Here is a 20,809-nt window from a genome sequence, read left to right as displayed (position 1 = left end):
TGCTAAGGTACATAAACTATTAACCATGCTATAAAATATTTTGTTTAAATGTTTAATATGTTTAATAAATGTAATTTTTTTCCGGAGAGAACAAAAAACATTAGTTTGCAACTACAGTATTAGACATGAATGGAAATTATTATTGAATGTTTACTATTTTTTTGGTAGGACTATCCTCTAAATTGTAAGTAGATATCCCCGATCATATAACTATTAACCTTGCGGGAAAACGGGAGAATATATTCAAGAGTAGTGATTAGAGACTCATGGCAACATTTCAGTTTTTAAATATTGAAGGTGATTGTAAACAGTAAAGCAACCAACAGGCCGGAATTCGAATGACGAAATCAAGTCAATGATATTTTATGATAATTTTATTCGAGCCAACTAAAGATATACTTTTGAGAATTACTAAGGTTTGAAAATACGTTTATTTGTACTTGCCAAATTGAGATATAACTCACACTGCTGTTTCTTGTTGCGAAAAGAACATTTTTATGGACATACTCTTTTTTAAATAACTTTAATCACAATCACATCAAAGAATATTATTACAATTATGAAGCAAATGGTTACCTTGACTATCATTTTATGCTCAAGTTAGGAGGATTTGAGAAATTATCTTCAGGCAATTATCTCTCTCTCTCTCTCTCTCTCTCTCTCTCTCTCTCTCTCTCTCTCTCTCGATTTTCTTCTGCTCTCTCTCTCTCTCTCTCTCTCTCTCTCTCTCTCTCTCTCTCTCTCTCTCTCTCTCTCTCTCTCTCTCTCTCTCATTATTTGGCGATTTTAGCATGTCCATATTGCTAGTCAATAAAATGTCTGCCATTTGAAATATTTTTCACAGAATGGGAAGGAGAAAATTTAATAATATAATAATTTGCGAATTTGGACATATTTTGCCTTTTATTTAATTTTTCGTTGTGTTTTATTATCTTGGGACGATTTCTTAGTTAACCAATATCATAACTAGACAACAATTTTAATACTCTCTCTGTAGTATGATTGGGTTTTCACTCCCTTATCCTTTATTTTTGTAGTTCATAAATAAAATGCTATTTTTTTGTTACTTTTCCTTGTTTATCTCTTTCCTTTTACCTCTGCGGTTCTATTTTCACTAAAGTGTTAGTTTCATGGCAATAAACTATATTCATCCATTAGTCATGTATAGTTATTATTATTACTTGGTAAGCTACAACCCTAGTTAGAAGAAAAGGATGCTACAAGCCCTAGGGCTCCAACAGGGAGAAAAGCCCAATGAGGAAAGGAAATAAGGAAACTACAACTAAAAACATTTTAAGAACAGTAACTCTAAAATAAATCTTTCATATATAAACTACAAAACTTAAAAAAAAAAAAAAAAAAAAACAAGAGGAAGAGAAATATGATAGAATAGTGCCCGAGTGTACCCTCAAGCAAGCCATTATTTGATTGTCATGCATCAGTGATAGAGAAATTAATAATATGTAGTCAATGAGTAAAATGTTTACCAGAAATTACCTAATTAAAGAAAGGTGAAATGTAAACAGGCAGTTTATGCTGGCCGATGTGGTAACGTCCCTAACTGGCGAACGCCAAAATGTGGTTCGAGTCCCGCTCAGACTCGTTGGTTCCTTTGGTCGCTGCAACCTCACCATCCTCATGAGCTAAGGTTGGGGGTTTTGGGCTCTGATCATATGTATATATGGTCAGTCTCTAGGGCATTGTCGAGCTCAATAGGGCAATGTCACTATCCCTTGCCCCTGCCATTGCCATTCATGAGTGGTCTTTAAACTGTGGCTGGTGGTTTTTGAAATAATCATGAAATTAAGATGCAAACAAAGCAAGATAGTATTTCTCAAATCACTTAATATTAGTCTTATCAGTTGCACTATGGAACTTTTGATAAGGTTAACCATCTATTTGAAACAAAATCTGTTATCATTGATTATTGATAAAAGGTGACAATATATTGACAGGGAAATCCTTGCCAAATAATTATCGATAATATAAGTTTCCAAAGCAGTATACTGAAAGAAAATTATTTTATGTGTTGGCAGTAAAACGACGTTCCAGTTTTTCAGTTAAAATGGTGCAGAAACTCCATACCGGATAGGGAAGGGATGTATATTGAAGTTTATGGTATGCTGTTGAGAAAAATACCAAAACTAAGATTCCCCCCCCACAAAAAAAAAAAAAAGTTTAGGAACTTCTTTTATGAAATAGTATTTAGGTTTGAAGTTCTTAGATATAACCTTTCTTTTGTTTAAAATGTCTGAAAAATTAAGGATTTGTAAGAAAACTTTGAAAGACTTCATACTTCAGCATTACAAATTTATGCAAGCCTAAAGTAGACTAGCAAATGCCTCTTTTGAAATAATTTCAGTCTAGAAAATCTAAATATTTGTTGGAATTCGTGAAGGTAGACCTTCAACCTTTCCTAGAAAACTTATGGCCAACTTTGGACAAATGACATAAATATTTAATGAATTCATTTTGGCGAAGCAAACTGTACTTAGTTTAAACAGAATTTTACTTCTCTTTGAAAATACTTACGCTTCAAATATTGATAGTACCTTTTTCGTTATTTACAGAACTTAAATCCAGCTTGTGCTTGAAATCAATAAAAAATATTTTTTTTTTAGGGCTTTAATTACTCGAGTATGTGAGAAATAAGTACGGTGATAACCAAGAAAAACCTCAGAAAAGTGAAAAAAATTGCAAATGTCCCTCAGAAAAGGGACAAAACCCGAAATGCCTGTCAGAATAGTGAAAAAAACTGCAAATGCCCCTCAGAATAGAGAAAAAACTGCAAATGCCTCTCATATAAGTGAAAAAACTGCAAATGCCTCTTAAGATAGTGGAAAAAAAAACTGCAAATGCGCCTCAAAAAAGTTAAAAGAAACAGCAAATGCCCCTCAGAAAAGTTAAAAACAGCAAATGCCCCTCAGAAAATTTGAAAAAACGAAAAATGCCCATCAGAAAAGTTAAAAAATAGCAAATGTCCCTCAGAAAAGTTAAAAAACGACAATTGTCCCTCAGAAAAGTTAAAAAACGGCAAATGCCCCTCAGAAAAGTTAAAAAACGGCAAATGCCCATCAAAAAACTTAAAAAACAGCAAATGACCCTCAGAAAAGTTAAAAAACGGCAAATGCCCCTCAGAAAAGTTAAAAACAGCAAATGCCCCTCAGAAAAGTTAAAAAACGGCAAATGCCCATCAAAAAACTTAAAAAACAGCAAATGACCCTCAGAAAAGTTAAAAAACGACAATTGTCCCTCAGAAAAGTTATAAAACGGCAAATGCCCCTCAGAAAAGTTAAAAAACAGCAAATGTGCCTCAGAAATCACCAGCTTTAGCCACTATCAACTCCGCATTACTCACGAATTCTTGGACATTGTTTACTTCCTTCATAAGCTGCCTCTCTTCTATTTATAGGATGCAGCCAGACAATTTCCTAGGGCCAAGCTCCGCCTCTTAGAGCAACGCAGACATTTTTCTGAATCCATTACCCCAGTCCCTCTGGGAATATACGTAGACATAAAGAGTGCCTGCAAATTTCGCTGCCACCCCACATCAGCAACGATCCACTAGCTCAGATCCATTAGCGGAATTATTGTTTCTGATATATGGTGCTGGGAGAAATTTTCCCAAGTTATTCTTTATGAGATGCTGCTGGCTCTCTCTCTCTCTCTCTCTCTCTCTCTCTCTCTCTCTCTCTCTCTCTCTCTTTTAATTATATAAAGGTAAATGAGCCGAAAGAAAATGTAATATAGATAGCTACCATTATGTAACAAAATTCGACGACTTATCTCTTATCTCAACGAAAACTAGCTTGCACTGTAGATTAATCATCAGATCGCATAATAATAGATAAAATAAGAAGTTATACCTTGCTTCAAAATTACATATTGGTAAGGGGTAAACAGAACGATTATATATCCTTGAAATTTGATGACATGAGCAAGCACGTCCGATATATATATATATATATATATATATATTGTATCTAAGATGAGCAAAAATATCAACCCTCTCTGATACCTGTAATAAATAGATAAATAAATAGTTAAGTTTACTTTTACCCTCAGAGCTGATGCATGTAGATAATTGTTAATCTCATGATTACCTCCGGCAACGAAGTTGGAAAGTTATGTTTTACCTCCTATTTATATGTGTTTGTTTGTGAACAGCTTCCTGATCACAATTTCAATCGCAGAGTAATGAAACTTGCAGGGATTAAGTGAAGACACAAATTGCTACTATCCTTTACCTAGACAGACTCTTGAAATAGCCATATGAGGTATCTATAAATAAACCGGATAGCAGTAGTATGTTTCCGATCAGACTCGACTACAGTAATTGTATGTCTGGCAACTTTGAAGTATGAACAAATATTATCTTAAGACTATCCATAATATTTATGAAGTTTTGAATGGAATATAATGATCTCTCTCTCTCTCTCTCTCTCTCTCTCTCTCTCTCTCTCTCTCTCTCTCTCTCTCTCTCTCTCTCTCTCATGCATTAAAAATTCACCATTCACTAACGACAATGTCTACAGTGGCAAATAAAGTGATTATTAGAATTACTAGCAGCTTATTATTCTTAGATAATGCCTTCCATAAACTGTCAAGTAAAATTAATTAGTTTTAAATCGGTTTAGATTAATGGCCTGAATCGATTGTGTTCAATTGATTATTTCATATCAATTAGTAAATCAGATCTTTCAGGCAAGTTGACAAACTTCCAATTCCTATCCTCTATCTAAGATGGATGGCGTGATAGATGTGCTAAATTCTTGAGCCTGAATGAATAAAATATACCCAATCTAAGCATACTACTAAAGTCATTTTTCTTTGGAATTTAAGCCTATGGTTATTGGTATGATGGCATATGTAATTCATGAAGGGCTTTTCTATAGTAGAAGTTTACCAATTTTATTTCAAGAAAGTTAAACAATGTTTCATGTTAAAAAATGTCAAACTATGTTTCATGTTAAAAATATCTAACTGTTTCATGCTAAAAATGTCAAACTATATTACTTGTTAAAAAATGTCAAACTATATTTCATGTTAGAAAGGTTTCGAAGTATATTTCATGTTAAAAATGTCAGATTATGTTTCATGTTAAAAATGTCAAACTAGGCTTCATATTAAAAATGTCAAACTATGTTTCATGTTAAAAAAGTGTCAAAGTCTGTTTCATGATAAAATCAATGTCAAACCATGAATCTTGTTAAAAACGCCAAACTATGTTTCAAGTTAGAAAATGTCAAGCTATGTTTCATGGTCAAAAAATTTCAAAGTATGTTTCATGATAGAAAATGTCAAACTATAATTCATGTTAAAATTGTCAAACCATGTTTTATATTAAAAATGCCAAACTATGTTTCATATTAAAAATGCCAAACTATTTTTCATGTTAAAAAAATGTCAAAGTATGTTTCATGTTAAAAATGTCAAGTTATGTTTCATGTTAAAAATTTCAAACTATGTTTTATGTTAAAAAATGTCAAACTATGTTTTATGTTAAAAAATGTCAAACTATGTTTTATGTTGAAAAATGTCAAACTATGTTTTATGTTAAAAAATGTCAAACTATGTTTCATGTTAAAAAAGTCAAACTGTTTCATGTTAAAAAATGTCAAACTGTTTCATGTTAAAAATTTCAAAGTATATATGTTTTATGTTGAAAATGTCGAATTATGTTTCTTGTTGAAAAATGTCAAATTGTGTTTTTGCTAAAGGGTCAAACTATGTTTCATGTTAAAAAATGTCAAACTATGTTTCATGTTAACCCATTACTGCCCGATTTTTTTTTCTTAATTTGTTTTATTATTTAAGTTTAATATGTGTATTTATATGGTATTATCATATATTTGATGCTTTTTTCATGATATTTGTCCATATATAGGACCTACTATATATGGTAGGTTAGGCAGATAAGGGGTACACATTTTTATTGCGGAGACTATTTTCTATAATAAAATTTTATTGGTATTTTTTCATTACAAGGAGGATGTATTAGAAACAAGACACTCAATAATAATGCGTTTATTACGTAATACAAAGAAATATTGCAGTTTACTGCTAAAATTTGTTGCATTTGTAAGCCCTATTACTTTTGCACTTGCTGACAGTATTTGAATATGTGAAATGGATAATAATTCTTACTTCTACAAGTGAAATGTTTAACAGAAAATTGTGATACTGTAGAATAAAATAGAAATAAAACTGGTTCATACTATAGAGAAACTTCATTCTTACTTAAATTTTGAGATAAATTCAGTGATATCACGCAATAAACCAGATACTATAATTAGCAGTGTTCTAAAGAGCACGACGATGATACTTAAAGCATTTCACACACAATGGAACTCCACACTTCATACACTCTTGCGAAGGACGAGATTTGCAAAAGATAAGAGCACATTTCCATGCCTATTTTCTAAGGGGTTCGACGAGGTGACTAATATTGTCATAACGTACATCTGGAATAACCCGAGATGACTGTCTTGGCCGGCCTATTCCCACACGTGAATCTGCCTGCTGAAGGTATGTCCTTGCAATGTAGCGGTTGAATGACAACAGTGGAAAGCTGCTTTCATCAACACGATGCAGAAGCCAGCAGTTTCATTCTAATGGATATACGGTAACAATTGATAGTTTTGGTCCATCCTATCAGTGCCACCCATGGGCCAGTTGTAATTTACCGATGAGATAAGGTCGACTTACACTAATTTTCTTTTTGTCCTTTGCTGACCATCGAGATACACTTTCCAGAGGATAAACAGGAGAAATATTTGATACCACTGAAACTACTGCATTATCCTTCCAGTGTACCAACAAGATCTTGTGAATACCATCCACAACAACATCCGTATCTCCTCGAGGAACCTTCTTCATTTCGTTTGTGGAGTTTATAGGACAAGTCTTCGGAATTCTGTTGTCCCTTATTGTTCCAGTTGCTCCATAGTTTATCTCTCGTAGGTGATTTACTAAAGGTAAACTTGTGAAGTAGTTGTCGAAGTAAAACCTATCTTTGATATGACTTGGTAGTTTTTCGAATAAAATCATCAAAGTGCCCCCACCTTTTCCAAACCTTTCTTCATAGTGACGATTCAACCCGAAGTCTGTCCCTTGGTATACATCAAACGTAGCTAAATATCCAAGTGGAGAATTTAGGCACCAAGCTTTAAATCCAAATCGCACAGGTTTATTCCGAATGCACTGTTTGCATCCATGCCTACCAAAATATTCTATCATTGCTTCATCATGTGATGTATGTTGATCCATAGGGTAAGTTATGGACAATTTAGTGTTCAAATGGTTCATTAGAGGTCGGATTTTTGCCAGTTTGTCATCCTTGTTTAGTGCCTGATTATCAGTGAATTGCAGAAACCGTAATGTTTCTTAAAAATCTATCACGTGACATTGCCTTAGCAACGAGTTCGACTCCAACATCAGCATCCAAAGACCAGTATAAGCGGCGACTTAGTAATGTGTGGTATCCTGAGAGTATGAGAATGCCAAAGGCCACTCGCAGTTCCGAAACAGAGATGGTAAACTGTGCATTTTTCTCGCAAGCATACCTGCAAGATTTCTTGGCAATCATGTTCATTATATCTTCATCAAAGAAATATTCAAATTTCTCCACAGGTGACTTTCCCTTCAAATCTATGGCAGGTGGCGGTGTTTCATACTGTGTTTGATTGACTGAAAATCGAATATTAATTTTTTTTTTTCAGTTATATTCTAGAGACGTCTTTTGACTTTTTTTTCCTTTTCTTTGATTCTTGCTGCTCCTCTGCACATTTGACATTACTGTTTTCCACTTCATCATCATCTTTGCCTAAGATTCTCCCATCATGAAAGACTGCTTCAGCAGAAGCTCTTAGTTGATTGGAATTTAGATTGTCAGCTAAGCCACCCTCATCTTCTTCCAACGAGTCTAAATCAGAATCCTCTCTGACTTCGGGAGGAGTAATAAAAGTGGCAACAGGATCCTTTTCTTCTTCATCTAAATTGTCCAGTATTTCCTGTAGATTCAAACTTCTGAAAAGAAAAATTAGAATTTTCAATGATAAAGTAAAATAACGAAAGAACCAGAGGAAAAGGAATAGAGAGAGAGAGAGAGAGAGAGAGAGAGAGAGAGAGAGAGAGAGAGAGAGAGAGAGAGAGAGAGAGAGAGAGAGAGTTTTGTCTTATATCATGTAAGCTGAAAATTCACTAGTAATATAGGACAACCGAAAAATATTTACTCATATATAATGAACTTTTTAGACACATGAAAAACAAAATAACTTACTTCTTACGTTGGTCCATTCTGCTCAGATAGTAACAGGGAACTGAAAGTTTGAAACTACCAAGGCATTGTTAGCTGGAAAGTCACTTCACCAGCGACAAGGTATGTATCCAAGGACCGGAAAATAGCGAACAAGCAGTTTATTCTAACGAAGAACAACCAATCTGCTTTAGGGAGATACTTTTCTAAGATTTTTCCTGTCCGTTCCATATTTTGGCTTCACATCTGCCTGACCTACTATATACTGTATAGTAGGTAATGAAAAATAGCCTGTAATATTTATGCTTCAATATCTATCTCAATTTCTGATATATGAATTGATTCATGGTTTTCAGTGTCATGATATGTATCAGTATAAAGATGTTTAATGAAATTGTATAACCATGAGCTCAAATCAAAACTGTGAATATATAAAAACATTCCACATATCTTTTGTATTTTGTCAAAAAGTAGAAAAATATGGATACTTCAAAGAAAAACTCCTGTGTATATTATTGATTAGATTGGAAAGAACTCAGGAATATGCAAAACAATAAGAAAAACATAAAATATTGGGGTGTAATTTGTCCTAGCAATTGTACTACTATATATAGTAGTATAGTATATAGTATAGGGGTCAGGCGTTAAGAGGTTAAAAATGTTAAGCTTTGTTTCATGTTAAAAATGTCAAATTATATTTCATGTTGAAAATTTAAAATTGTCTCACGTTAAATAATGCCAAATTTTGTTCCATGTTAAAAATGTCAAAATGTTCCATGATAAAAATATCAAGCTATGTTTTATGTTAAAAATGTCAAACTATGTTTCATGTAGAGAATGTCAAATTATGTTTCATGTTAAAAATATTAAACTATATTCCTTGAAGTCAAGAAAGAGGTGAAGAAAGGTACACTGGATTTGCCATCTACTGGGATGATCTTAATACTTTCACAGATTCCTTGTCTGGAGATGAGAGAATTTTGAGGAGATAAATTACCTGGGGGTATATTTTGGGAAATGACAAGGTAGCTCCAGTTCATATGATATTTTCACCAAAGTATTTAATGATTCCCAGGTATCGTGGTGTACCGTAATGTTGTTGTAAGAATTGTCCAAAGGCAGTAGCAACTTTGATATCAGTAAGAAGCAGCTAGAATGAGTTTACTTAGAACTCAGAGTGTCACCTAGCTTTTAACATTTTATATTAAATTCTGAACAAAACCTTAGGCTCAGATATGGAGGTCAATTTCTGGAGTGTAATCTAAAATTAAATCACAATTTGGCAGCGACACCTCCATACTTGAAGACACGCCCTATTGGTCTATTATATTTTGCTGCAGTGGTGACTTCTTTATGAGGGGAAAAACGTCATAGTCGTGTTATGAGAAAATCTACTAATTCATATGAAAAGTTATGCCTTCTTATCTGGCCAATAGAGGACAGGGTATGGGTACCTTTGGCCTGGATTTGTTGCTCTCTCTCTTTTTTTTTTTCTTGTGACAAATACTTGTTTTGTTTATAGTTTAGTTTATTTCTGATCCTAATGAAGTATCTGTTTACGTTTCTTCTATCTGTTAGCAGGTGCTTCGGGATTACATCATTAAATTATTGCCCTCGTGTTAATCGTTTGTTATCAATCTTTTTTTTTATCACCGATGTTATTTTCTATTGGTAGTTTTAGTGATTGCCTTTCATTTGTTTAATCCCGACCAAACATATGTTTATCCATATCGTCTGTGTAAATTATTCCTATGATGTTTATTGTAAGTTATAATGTCGTGTTGTCGTCAACCTGTTTCGCTTTGAGTTCAGAATATTTGCGGTTTAAGATATTCCATATTTTTTTATATAAATATCTTTTGTATTTCAAAATAATTTCTTTGAGGAAGACAGTAGCATGAGTTTTGAATATTGAATAAGGTATCATAAATATATCAAATCTCCTAGTGTCGTTATTTTCATGTAGTGCATTTATTTTGCACTTTGACTTACAATTAAGAATGTCGAAGCATAATAGAATTTACTTAAGAATGTCTGATTACTTTAATAGTGTACACTGTTGAAAATAACTTTATCTTCAGTCGGAAAGTCACCGTAAAAATGTACTGTTCGAAGTCTTATTTCAGTAAAATACAGCGACCGTAATTTTATCCTACTTTGTTATTATCTTTTACGAGTTGGTGACCGTAATATCTCTCCCCTACGTCAATATATCCGTTTTTAAAACGGTAAAAAACCTGGAATAAATGTTGCCAGGCATTTACCGTTTTTTAATGCAAATTTTTAACAAGGTACCAGTTGAGAGAGAAGCACTTTATAGCTTATCCAGCAGAAATTTTAAGCTGATTTTATTCCTTCTTTTTATGGAATATAATTCAATATGACAATTTGGCAAAGGTGAGAGGGAACTTGAAAATTATCGTGACGAAGGACATAGAAAAGGTATCTTGTGAAAACGACTTGGTTTTATTCGTCGCATACAATTTTCTACTAAGGTTCGTGTTAGCTTGTCTTTTTGTTTCTGAGTCCATGCATTCGTAAGGGATATGACATACTATCAAAATTGAATTGTAAGGTCCGAGAAAAAAGCTCCTGTCGTTGACTTCAGGGGGTGTTGTTATTAAATTTAAATTTACCATCACGATACTTATAGTCTATTTGTTAACATTATTTATAGACAAAACCTATATCTGAGGGAGGAGTTTATGTTAGTATATAAGTTACAATTCACATTAATTAGTAATTATTTTAAAACTATGATGGTCTTCGGACAAAAATACTTCCGACCAATCAACTATTAGGAAACTTTTCATAGAGCTAAAGATGCACTCGCAGGGGTGCTCCACTCCGGCGAGTCGGTGCAAACCAACCTCATTAAAAATAATAATAATAATATAGATTGATGGATATATCTTTTTGATACGTGACTGTGTTTCACCCACAATTTCAGATCTCTCTCTCTCTCTCTCTCTCTCTCTCTCTCTCTCTCTCTCTCTCTGAACACGAATCAGGTGGTTGTGAAAAAAAATAAAAAGAAAGAAGAAAAGTACTAACACATTTCCAGACAAGGGATTTAGAAAGGCTAGCTATAAATCCGCAAAAGCGATGAAAATACTAAATATTATCAGATAATTTTTATATATAAATATCTGGAGCCAAATAAATAGCTATATTAGATGGCTGATTGGTTTCTCTACTGCTGCCGAAGGTTCTAAAGTTTACTTCTCTTACTACTTATACCATATGTTATTGCCCTAAACCACTTTCATTCCTATCCTGAAACCTTTTTTTTTTTCATACGATTTTATGCCTTTGAGTTTAACGTAGCATGCAAAGATGTCCGAGAAAGATTTGATTAAATGATAGATTTTCTTCGTTACATTACATTAGTTGTTGCCAGGTAATAATTTTGGACGTAACACCTTCTCATTTTCTGCTTTCACCTACTTTTTATGTAGGCTATTTGACATATATCGAAAAAAAAAAAAAAATAGATAAACGGTGCACGTGGAGTATTGCTCTATAAGAGCAGTAAACTAATATGTCTTGCAACTTTAGGAAGGAAGTTTTGGCGATTGAAAGTTGGACAGTTACTATGGAAACGTTTAATAAACTGGAGCTTTCAGCATTTTGTAAAAAAAGAAAAAATATATATATCCACACTAAAAAACATGCACGTTAATGTTAAAGTTTATAGAGAGAAACAGGAAATGTAAGTAAATTAATTTATGAATTAATGCTAAGGTACATAAACTATTAACCATGCTATAAAATATTTTGTTTAAATGTTTAATATGTTTAATAAATGTAATTTTTTTCCGGAGAGAACAAAAAACATTAGTTTGCAACTACAGTATTAGACATGAATGGAAATTATTATTGAATGTTTACTATTTTTTTGGTAGGACTATCCTCTAAATTGTAAGTAGATATCCCCGATCATATAACTATTAACCTTGCGGGAAAACGGGAGAATATATTCAAGAGTAGTGATTAGAGACTCATGGCAACATTTCAGTTTTTAAATATTGAAGGTGATTGTAAACAGTAAAGCAACCAACAGGCCGGAATTCGAATGACGAAATCAAGTCAATGATATTTTATGATAATTTTATTCGAGCCAACTAAAGATATACTTTTGAGAATTACTAAGGTTTGAAAATACGTTTATTTGTACTTGCCAAATTGAGATATAACTCACACTGCTGTTTCTTGTTGCGAAAAGAACATTTTTATGGACATACTCTTTTTTAAATAACTTTAATCACAATCACATCAAAGAATATTATTACAATTATGAAGCAAATGGTTACCTTGACTATCATTTTATGCTCAAGTTAGGAGGATTTGAGAAATTATCTTCAGGCAATTATCTCTCTCTCTCTCTCTCTCTCTCTCTCTCTCTCTCTCTCTCTCTCGATTTTCTTCTGCTCTCTCTCTCTCTCTCTCTCTCTCTCTCTCTCTCTCTCTCTCTCTCTCTCTCTCTCTCTCTCTCTCTCTCTCATTATCTGGCGATTTTAGCATGTCCATATTGCTAGTCAATAAAATGTCTGCCATTTGAAATATTTTTCACAGAATGGGAAGGAGAAAATTTAATAATATAATAATTTGCGAATTTGGACATATTTTGCCTTTTATTTAATTTTTCGTTGTGTTTTATTATCTTGGGACGATTTCTTAGTTAACCAATATCATAACTAGACAACAATTTTAATACTCTCTCTGTAGTATGATTGGGTTTTCACTCCCTTATCCTTTATTTTTGTAGTTCATAAATAAAATGCTATTTTTTTGTTACTTTTCCTTGTTTATCTCTTTCCTTTTACCTCTGCGGTTCTATTTTCACTAAAGTGTTAGTTTCATGGCAATAAACTATATTCATCCATTAGTCATATATAGTTATTATTATTACTTGGTAAGCTACAACCCTAGTTAGAAGAAAAGGATGCTACAAGCCCTAGGGCTCCAACAGGGAGAAAAGCCCAATGAGGAAAGGAAATAAGGAAACTACAACTAAAAACATTTTAAGAACAGTAACTCTAAAATAAATCTTTCATATATAAACTACAAAACTTAAAAAAAAAAAAAAAAAAAAACAAGAGGAAGAGAAATATGATAGAATAGTGCCCGAGTGTACCCTCAAGCAAGCCATTATTTGATTGTCATGCATCAGTGATAGAGAAATTAATAATATGTAGTCAATGAGTAAAATGTTTACCAGAAATGACCTAATTAAAGAAAGGTGAAATGTAAACAGGCAGTTTATGCTGGCCGATGTGGTAACGTCCCTAACTGGCGAACGCCAAAATGTGGTTCGAGTCCCGCTCAGACTCGTTGGTTCCTTTGGTCGCTGCAACCTCACCATCCTCATGAGCTAAGGTTGGGGGTTTTGGGCTCTGATCATATGTATATATGGTCAGTCTCTAGGGCATTGTCGAGCTCAATAGGGCAATGTCACTATCCCTTGCCCCTGCCATTGCCATTCATGAGTGGTCTTTAAACTGTGGCTGGTGGTTTTTGAAATAATCATGAAATTAAGATGCAAACAAAGCAAGATAGTATTTCTCAAATCACTTAATATTAGTCTTATCAGTTGCACTATGGAACTTTTGATAAGGTTAACCATCTATTTGAAACAAAATCTGTTATCATTGATTATTGATAAAAGGTGACAATATATTGACAGGGAAATCCTTGCCAAATAATTATCGATAATATAAGTTTCCAAAGCAGTATACTGAAAGAAAATTATTTTATGTGTTGGCAGTAAAACGACGTTCCAGTTTTTCAGTTAAAATGGTGCAGAAACTCCATACCGGATAGGGAAGGGATGTATATTGAAGTTTATGGTATGCTGTTGAGAAAAATACCAAAACTAAGATTCCCCCCCCACAAAAAAAAAAAAAAGTTTAGGAACTTCTTTTATGAAATAGTATTTAGGTTTGAAGTTCTTAGATATAACCTTTCTTTTGTTTAAAATGTCTGAAAAATTAAGGATTTGTAAGAAAACTTTGAAAGACTTCATACTTCAGCATTACAAATTTATGCAAGCCTAAAGTAGACTAGCAAATGCCTCTTTTGAAATAATTTCAGTCTAGAAAATATAAATATTTGTTGGAATTCGTGAAGGTAGACCTTCAACCTTTCCTAGAAAACTTATGGCCAACTTTGGACAAATGACATAAATATTTAATGAATTCATTTTGGCGAAGCAAACTGTACTTAGTTTAAACAGAATTTTACTTCTCTTTGAAAATACTTACGCTTCAAATATTGATAGTACCTTTTTCGTTATTTACAGAACTTAAATCCAGCTTGTGCTTGAAATCAATAAAAAATATTTTTTTTTTAGGGCTTTAATTACTCGAGTATGTGAGAAATAAGTACGGTGATAACCAAGAAAAACCTCAGAAAAGTGAAAAAAATTGCAAATGTCCCTCAGAAAAGGGACAAAACCCGAAATGCCTGTCAGAATAGTGAAAAAAACTGCAAATGCCCCTCAGAATAGAGAAAAAACTGCAAATGCCTCTCATATAAGTGAAAAAACTGCAAATGCCTCTTAAGATAGTGGAAAAAAAAAACTGCAAATGCGCCTCAAAAAAGTTAAAAGAAACAGCAAATGCCCCTCAGAAAAGTTAAAAACAGCAAATGCCCCTCAGAAAATTTGAAAAACGAAAAATGCCCATCAGAAAAGTTAAAAAATAGCAAATGTCCCTCAGAAAAGTTAAAAAACGACAATTGTCCCTCAGAAAAGTTAAAAAACGGCAAATGCCCCTCAGAAAAGTTAAAAAACGGCAAATGCCCATCAAAAAACTTAAAAAACAGCAAATGACCCTCAGAAAAGTTAAAAAACGGCAAATGCCCCTCAGAAAAGTTAAAAACAGCAAATGCCCCTCAGAAAAGTTAAAAAACGGCAAATGCCCATCAAAAAACTTAAAAAACAGCAAATGACCCTCAGAAAAGTTAAAAAACGACAATTGTCCCTCAGAAAAGTTATAAAACGGCAAATGCCCCTCAGAAAAGTTAAAAAACAGCAAATGTGCCTCAGAAATCACCAGCTTTAGCCACTATCAACTCCGCATTACTCACGAATTCTTGGACATTGTTTACTTCCTTCATAAGCTGCCTCTCTTCTATTTATAGGATGCAGCCAGACAATTTCCTAGGGCCAAGCTCCGCCTCTTAGAGCAACGCAGACATTTTTCTGAATCCATTACCCCAGTCCCTCTGGGAATATACGTAGACATAAAGAGTGCCTGCAAATTTCGCTGCCACCCCACATCAGCAACGATCCACTAGCTCAGATCCATTAGCGGAATTATTGTTTCTGATATATGGTGCTGGGAGAAATTTTCCCAAGTTATTCTTTATGAGATGCTGCTGGCTCTCTCTCTCTCTCTCTCTCTCTCTCTCTCTCTCTCTCTCTCTCTCTCTTTTAATTATATAAAGGTAAATGAGCCGAAAGAAAATGTAATATAGATAGCTACCATTATGTAACAAAATTCGACGACTTATCTCTTATCTCAACGAAAACTAGCTTGCACTGTAGATTAATCATCAGATCGCATAATAATAGATAAAATAAGAAGTTATACCTTGCTTCAAAATTACATATTGGTAAGGGGTAAACAGAACGATTATATATCCTTGAAATTTGATGACATGAGCAAGCACGTCCGATATATATATATATATATATATATATATATTGTATCTAAGATGAGCAAAAATATCAACCCTCTCTGATACCTGTAATAAATAGATAAATAAATAGTTAAGTTTACTTTTACCCTCAGAGCTGATGCATGTAGATAATTGTTAATCTCATGATTACCTCCGGCAACGAAGTTGGAAAGTTATGTTTTACCTCCTATTTATATGTGTTTGTTTGTGAACAGCTTCCTGATCACAATTTCAATCGCAGAGTAATGAAACTTGCAGGGATTAAGTGAAGACACAAATTGCTACTATCCTTTACCTAGACAGACTCTTGAAATAGCCATATGAGGTATCTATAAATAAACCGGATAGCAGTAGTATGTTTCCGATCAGACTCGACTACAGTAATTGTATGTCTGGCAACTTTGAAGTATGAACAAATATTATCTTAAGACTATCCATAATATTTATGAAGTTTTGAATGGAATATAATGATCTCTCTCTCTCTCTCTCTCTCTCTCTCTCTCTCTCTCTCTCTCTCTCTCTCTCTCTCTCTCTCTCTCATGCATTAAAAATTCACCATTCACTAACGACAATGTCTACAGTGGCAAATAAAGTGATTATTAGAATTACTAGCAGCTTATTATTCTTAGATAATGCCTTCCATAAACTGTCAAGTAAAATTAATTAGTTTTAAATCGGTTTAGATTAATGGCCTGAATCGATTGTGTTCAATTGATTATTTCATATCAATTAGTAAATCAGATCTTTCAGGCAAGTTGACAAACTTCCAATTCCTATCCTCTATCTAAGATGGATGGCGTGATAGATGTGCTAAATTCTTGAGCCTGAATGAATAAAATATACCCAATCTAAGCATACTACTAAAGTCATTTTTCTTTGGAATTTAAGCCTATGGTTATTGGTATGATGGCATATGTAATTCATGAAGGGCTTTTCTATAGTAGAAGTTTACCAATTTTATTTCAAGAAAGTTAAACAATGTTTCATGTTAAAAAATGTCAAACTATGTTTCATGTTAAAAATATCTAACTGTTTCATGCTAAAAATGTCAAACTATATTACTTGTTAAAAAATGTCAAACTATATTTCATGTTAGAAAGGTTTCGAAGTATATTTCATGTTAAAAATGTCAGATTATGTTTCATGTTAAAAATGTCAAACTAGGCTTCATATTAAAAATGTCAAACTATGTTTCATGTTAAAAAAGTGTCAAAGTCTGTTTCATGATAAAATCAATGTCAAACCATGAATCTTGTTAAAAACGCCAAACTATGTTTCAAGTTAGAAAATGTCAAGCTATGTTTCATGGTCAAAAAATTTCAAAGTATGTTTCATGATAGAAAATGTCAAACTATAATTCATGTTAAAATTGTCAAACCATGTTTTATATTAAAAATGCCAAACTATGTTTCATATTAAAAATGCCAAACTATTTTTCATGTTAAAAAAATGTCAAAGTATGTTTCATGTTAAAAATGTCAAGTTATGTTTCATGTTAAAAATTTCAAACTATGTTTTATGTTAAAAAATGTCAAACTATGTTTTATGTTAAAAAATGTCAAACTATGTTTTATGTTGAAAAATGTCAAACTATGTTTTATGTTAAAAAATGTCAAACTATGTTTCATGTTAAAAAAGTCAAACTGTTTCATGTTAAAAAATGTCAAACTGTTTCATGTTAAAAATTTCAAAGTATATATGTTTTATGTTGAAAATGTCGAATTATGTTTCTTGTTGAAAAATGTCAAATTGTGTTTTTGCTAAAGGGTCAAACTATGTTTCATGTTAAAAAATGTCAAACTATGTTTCATGTTAACCCATTACTGCCCGATTTTTTTTTCTTAATTTGTTTTATTATTTAAGTTTAATATGTGTATTTATATGGTATTATCATATATTTGATGCTTTTTTCATGATATTTGTCCATATATAGGACCTACTATATATGGTAGGTTAGGCAGATAAGGGGTACACATTTTTATTGCGGAGACTATTTTCTATAATAAAATTTTATTGGTATTTTTTCATTACAAGGAGGATGTATTAGAAACAAGACACTCAATAATAATGCGTTTATTACGTAATACAAAGAAATATTGCAGTTTACTGCTAAAATTTGTTGCATTTGTAAGCCCTATTACTTTTGCACTTGCTGACAGTATTTGAATATGTGAAATGGATAATAATTCTTACTTCTACAAGTGAAATGTTTAACAGAAAATTGTGATACTGTAGAATAAAATAGAAATAAAACTGGTTCATACTATAGAGAAACTTCATTCTTACTTAAATTTTGAGATAAATTCAGTGATATCACGCAATAAACCAGATACTATAATTAGCAGTGTTCTAAAGAGCACGACGATGATACTTAAAGCATTTCACACACAATGGAACTCCACACTTCATACACTCTTGCGAAGGACGAGATTTGCAAAAGATAAGAGCACATTTCCATGCCTATTTTCTAAGGGGTTCGACGAGGTGACTAATATTGTCATAACGTACATCTGGAATAACCCGAGATGACTGTCTTGGCCGGCCTATTCCCACACGTGAATCTGCCTGCTGAAGGTATGTCCTTGCAATGTAGCGGTTGAATGACAACAGTGGAAAGCTGCTTTCATCAACACGATGCAGAAGCCAGCAGTTTCATTCTAATGGATATACGGTAACAATTGATAGTTTTGGTCCATCCTATCAGTGCCACCCATGGGCCAGTTGTAATTTACCGATGAGATAAGGTCGACTTACACTAATTTTCTTTTTGTCCTTTGCTGACCATCGAGATACACTTTCCAGAGGATAAACAGGAGAAATATTTGATACCACTGAAACTACTGCATTATCCTTCCAGTGTACCAACAAGATCTTGTGAATACCATCCACAACAACATCCGTATCTCCTCGAGGAACCTTCTTCATTTCGTTTGTGGAGTTTATAGGACAAGTCTTCGGAATTCTGTTGTCCCTTATTGTTCCAGTTGCTCCATAGTTTATCTCTCGTAGGTGATTTACTAAAGGTAAACTTGTGAAGTAGTTGTCGAAGTAAAACCTATCTTTGATATGACTTGGTAGTTTTTCGAATAAAATCATCAAAGTGCCCCCACCTTTTCCAAACCTTTCTTCATAGTGACGATTCAACCCGAAGTCTGTCCCTTGGTATACATCAAACGTAGCTAAATATCCAAGTGGAGAATTTAGGCACCAAGCTTTAAATCCAAATCGCACAGGTTTATTCCGAATGCACTGTTTGCATCCATGCCTACCAAAATATTCTATCATTGCTTCATCATGTGATGTATGTTGATCCATAGGGTAAGTTATGGACAATTTAGTGTTCAAATGGTTCATTAGAGGTCGGATTTTTGCCAGTTTGTCATCCTTGTTTAGTGCCTGATTATCAGTGAATTGCAGAAACCGTAATGTTTCTTAAAAATCTATCACGTGACATTGCCTTAGCAACGAGTTCGACTCCAACATCAGCATCCAAAGACCAGTATAAGCGGCGACTTAGTAATGTGTGGTATCCTGAGAGTATGAGAATGCCAAAGGCCACTCGCAGTTCCGAAACAGAGATGGTAAACTGTGCATTTTTCTCGCAAGCATACCTGCAAGATTTCTTGGCAATCATGTTCATTATATCTTCATCAAAGAAATATTCAAATTTCTCCACAGGTGACTTTCCCTTCAAATCTATGGCAGGTGGCGGTGTTTCATACTGTGTTTGATTGACTGAAAATCGAATATTAATTTTTTTTTTTCAGTTATATTCTAGAGACGTCTTTTGACTTTTTTTTCCTTTTCTTTGATTCTTGCTGCTCCTCTGCACATTTGACATTACTGTTTTCCACTTCATCATCATCTTTGCCTAAGATTCTCCCATCATGAAAGACTGCTTCAGCAGAAGCTCTTAGTTGATTGGAATTTAGATTGTCAGCTAAGCCACCCTCATCTTCTTCCAACGAGTCTAAATCAGAATCCTCTCTGACTTCGGGAGGAGTAATAAAAGTGGCAACAGGATCCTTTTCTTCTTCATCTAAATTGTCCAGTATTTCCTGTAGATTCAAACTTCTGAAAAGAAAAATTAGAATTTTCAATGATAAAGTAAAATAACGAAAGAACCAGAGGAAAAGGAATAGAGAGAGAGAGAGAGAGAGAGAGAGAGAGAGAGAGAGAGAGAGAGAGAGAGAGAGAGAGAGAGAGAGAGAGAGTTTTGTCTTATATCATGTAAGCTGAAAATTCACTAGTAATATAGGACAACCGAAAAATATTTACTCATATATAATGAACTTTTTAGACACATGAAAAACAAAATAACTTACTTCTTACGTTGGTCCATTCTGCTCAGATAGTAACAGGGAACTGAAAGTTTGAAACTACCAAGGCATTGTTAGCTGGAAAGTCACTTCACCAGCGACAAGGTATGTATCCAAGGACCGGAAAATAGCGAACAAGCAGTTTATTCTAACGAAGAACAACCAATCTGCTTTAGGGAGATACTTTTCTAAGATTTTTCCTGTCCGTTCCATATTTTGGCTTCACATCTGCCTGACCTACTATATACTGTATAGTAGGTAATGAAAAATAGCCTGTAATATTTATGCTTCAATATCTATCTCAATTTCTGATATATGAATTGATTCATGGTTTTCAGTGTCATGATATGTATCAGTATAAAGATGTTTAATGAAATTGTATAACCATGAGCTCAAATCAAAACTGTGAATATATAAAAACATTCCACATATCTTTTGTATTTTGTCAAAAAGTAGAAAAATATGGATACTTCAAAGAAAAACTCCTGTGTATATTATTGATTAGATTGGAAAGAACTCAGGAATATGCAAAACAATAAGAAAAACATAA

At 33.2% G+C, this 20,809-nt stretch overlaps 4 protein-coding genes across 4 annotated transcripts; all 4 read right to left on the bottom strand.

Annotated features, from left to right (window-relative positions):
• Positions 1-6,654: 6,654 nt before the first annotated feature.
• Positions 6,655-7,269, bottom strand: LOC137631309 (piggyBac transposable element-derived protein 3-like). Its single transcript, XM_068363087.1, has one exon. It carries the CDS (start codon positions 7,267-7,269, stop codon positions 6,655-6,657), a length of 615 nt encoding a protein of 204 aa, XP_068219188.1.
• A 164-nt stretch (positions 7,270-7,433) lies between these two features.
• On the bottom strand, positions 7,434-8,326 carry LOC137630827 (uncharacterized). The gene is made up of 2 exons (XM_068362374.1): positions 8,282-8,326; positions 7,434-8,028 (listed from the first exon to the last, which is right to left on the bottom strand). The coding sequence occupies exons 1-2, from the start codon at positions 8,296-8,298 to the stop codon at positions 7,722-7,724; spliced, it is 324 nt and encodes a 107-aa protein (XP_068218475.1). The 5' UTR covers positions 8,299-8,326; the 3' UTR covers positions 7,434-7,721.
• A 10,314-nt stretch (positions 8,327-18,640) lies between these two features.
• LOC137631308 (piggyBac transposable element-derived protein 3-like) lies at positions 18,641-19,255 on the bottom strand. Its single transcript, XM_068363086.1, has one exon. The coding sequence runs from the start codon at positions 19,253-19,255 to the stop codon at positions 18,641-18,643; it is 615 nt and encodes a 204-aa protein (XP_068219187.1).
• Positions 19,256-19,421: 166 nt separating this feature from the next.
• Positions 19,422-20,310, bottom strand: LOC137630826 (uncharacterized). Its single transcript, XM_068362373.1, has 2 exons — positions 20,266-20,310; positions 19,422-20,014 (listed from the first exon to the last, which is right to left on the bottom strand). Exons 1-2 carry the CDS (start codon positions 20,280-20,282, stop codon positions 19,708-19,710), a joined length of 324 nt encoding a protein of 107 aa, XP_068218474.1. The 5' UTR covers positions 20,283-20,310; the 3' UTR covers positions 19,422-19,707.
• Positions 20,311-20,809: the final 499 nt, after the last annotated feature.

This window comes from Palaemon carinicauda, chromosome 39 (genome assembly GCF_036898095.1).
Source record: "Palaemon carinicauda isolate YSFRI2023 chromosome 39, ASM3689809v2, whole genome shotgun sequence".
Lineage (NCBI taxonomy): Eukaryota > Metazoa > Arthropoda > Malacostraca > Decapoda > Palaemonidae > Palaemon > Palaemon carinicauda.
This window is presented reverse-complemented; position numbering and strand designations above follow the sequence as displayed.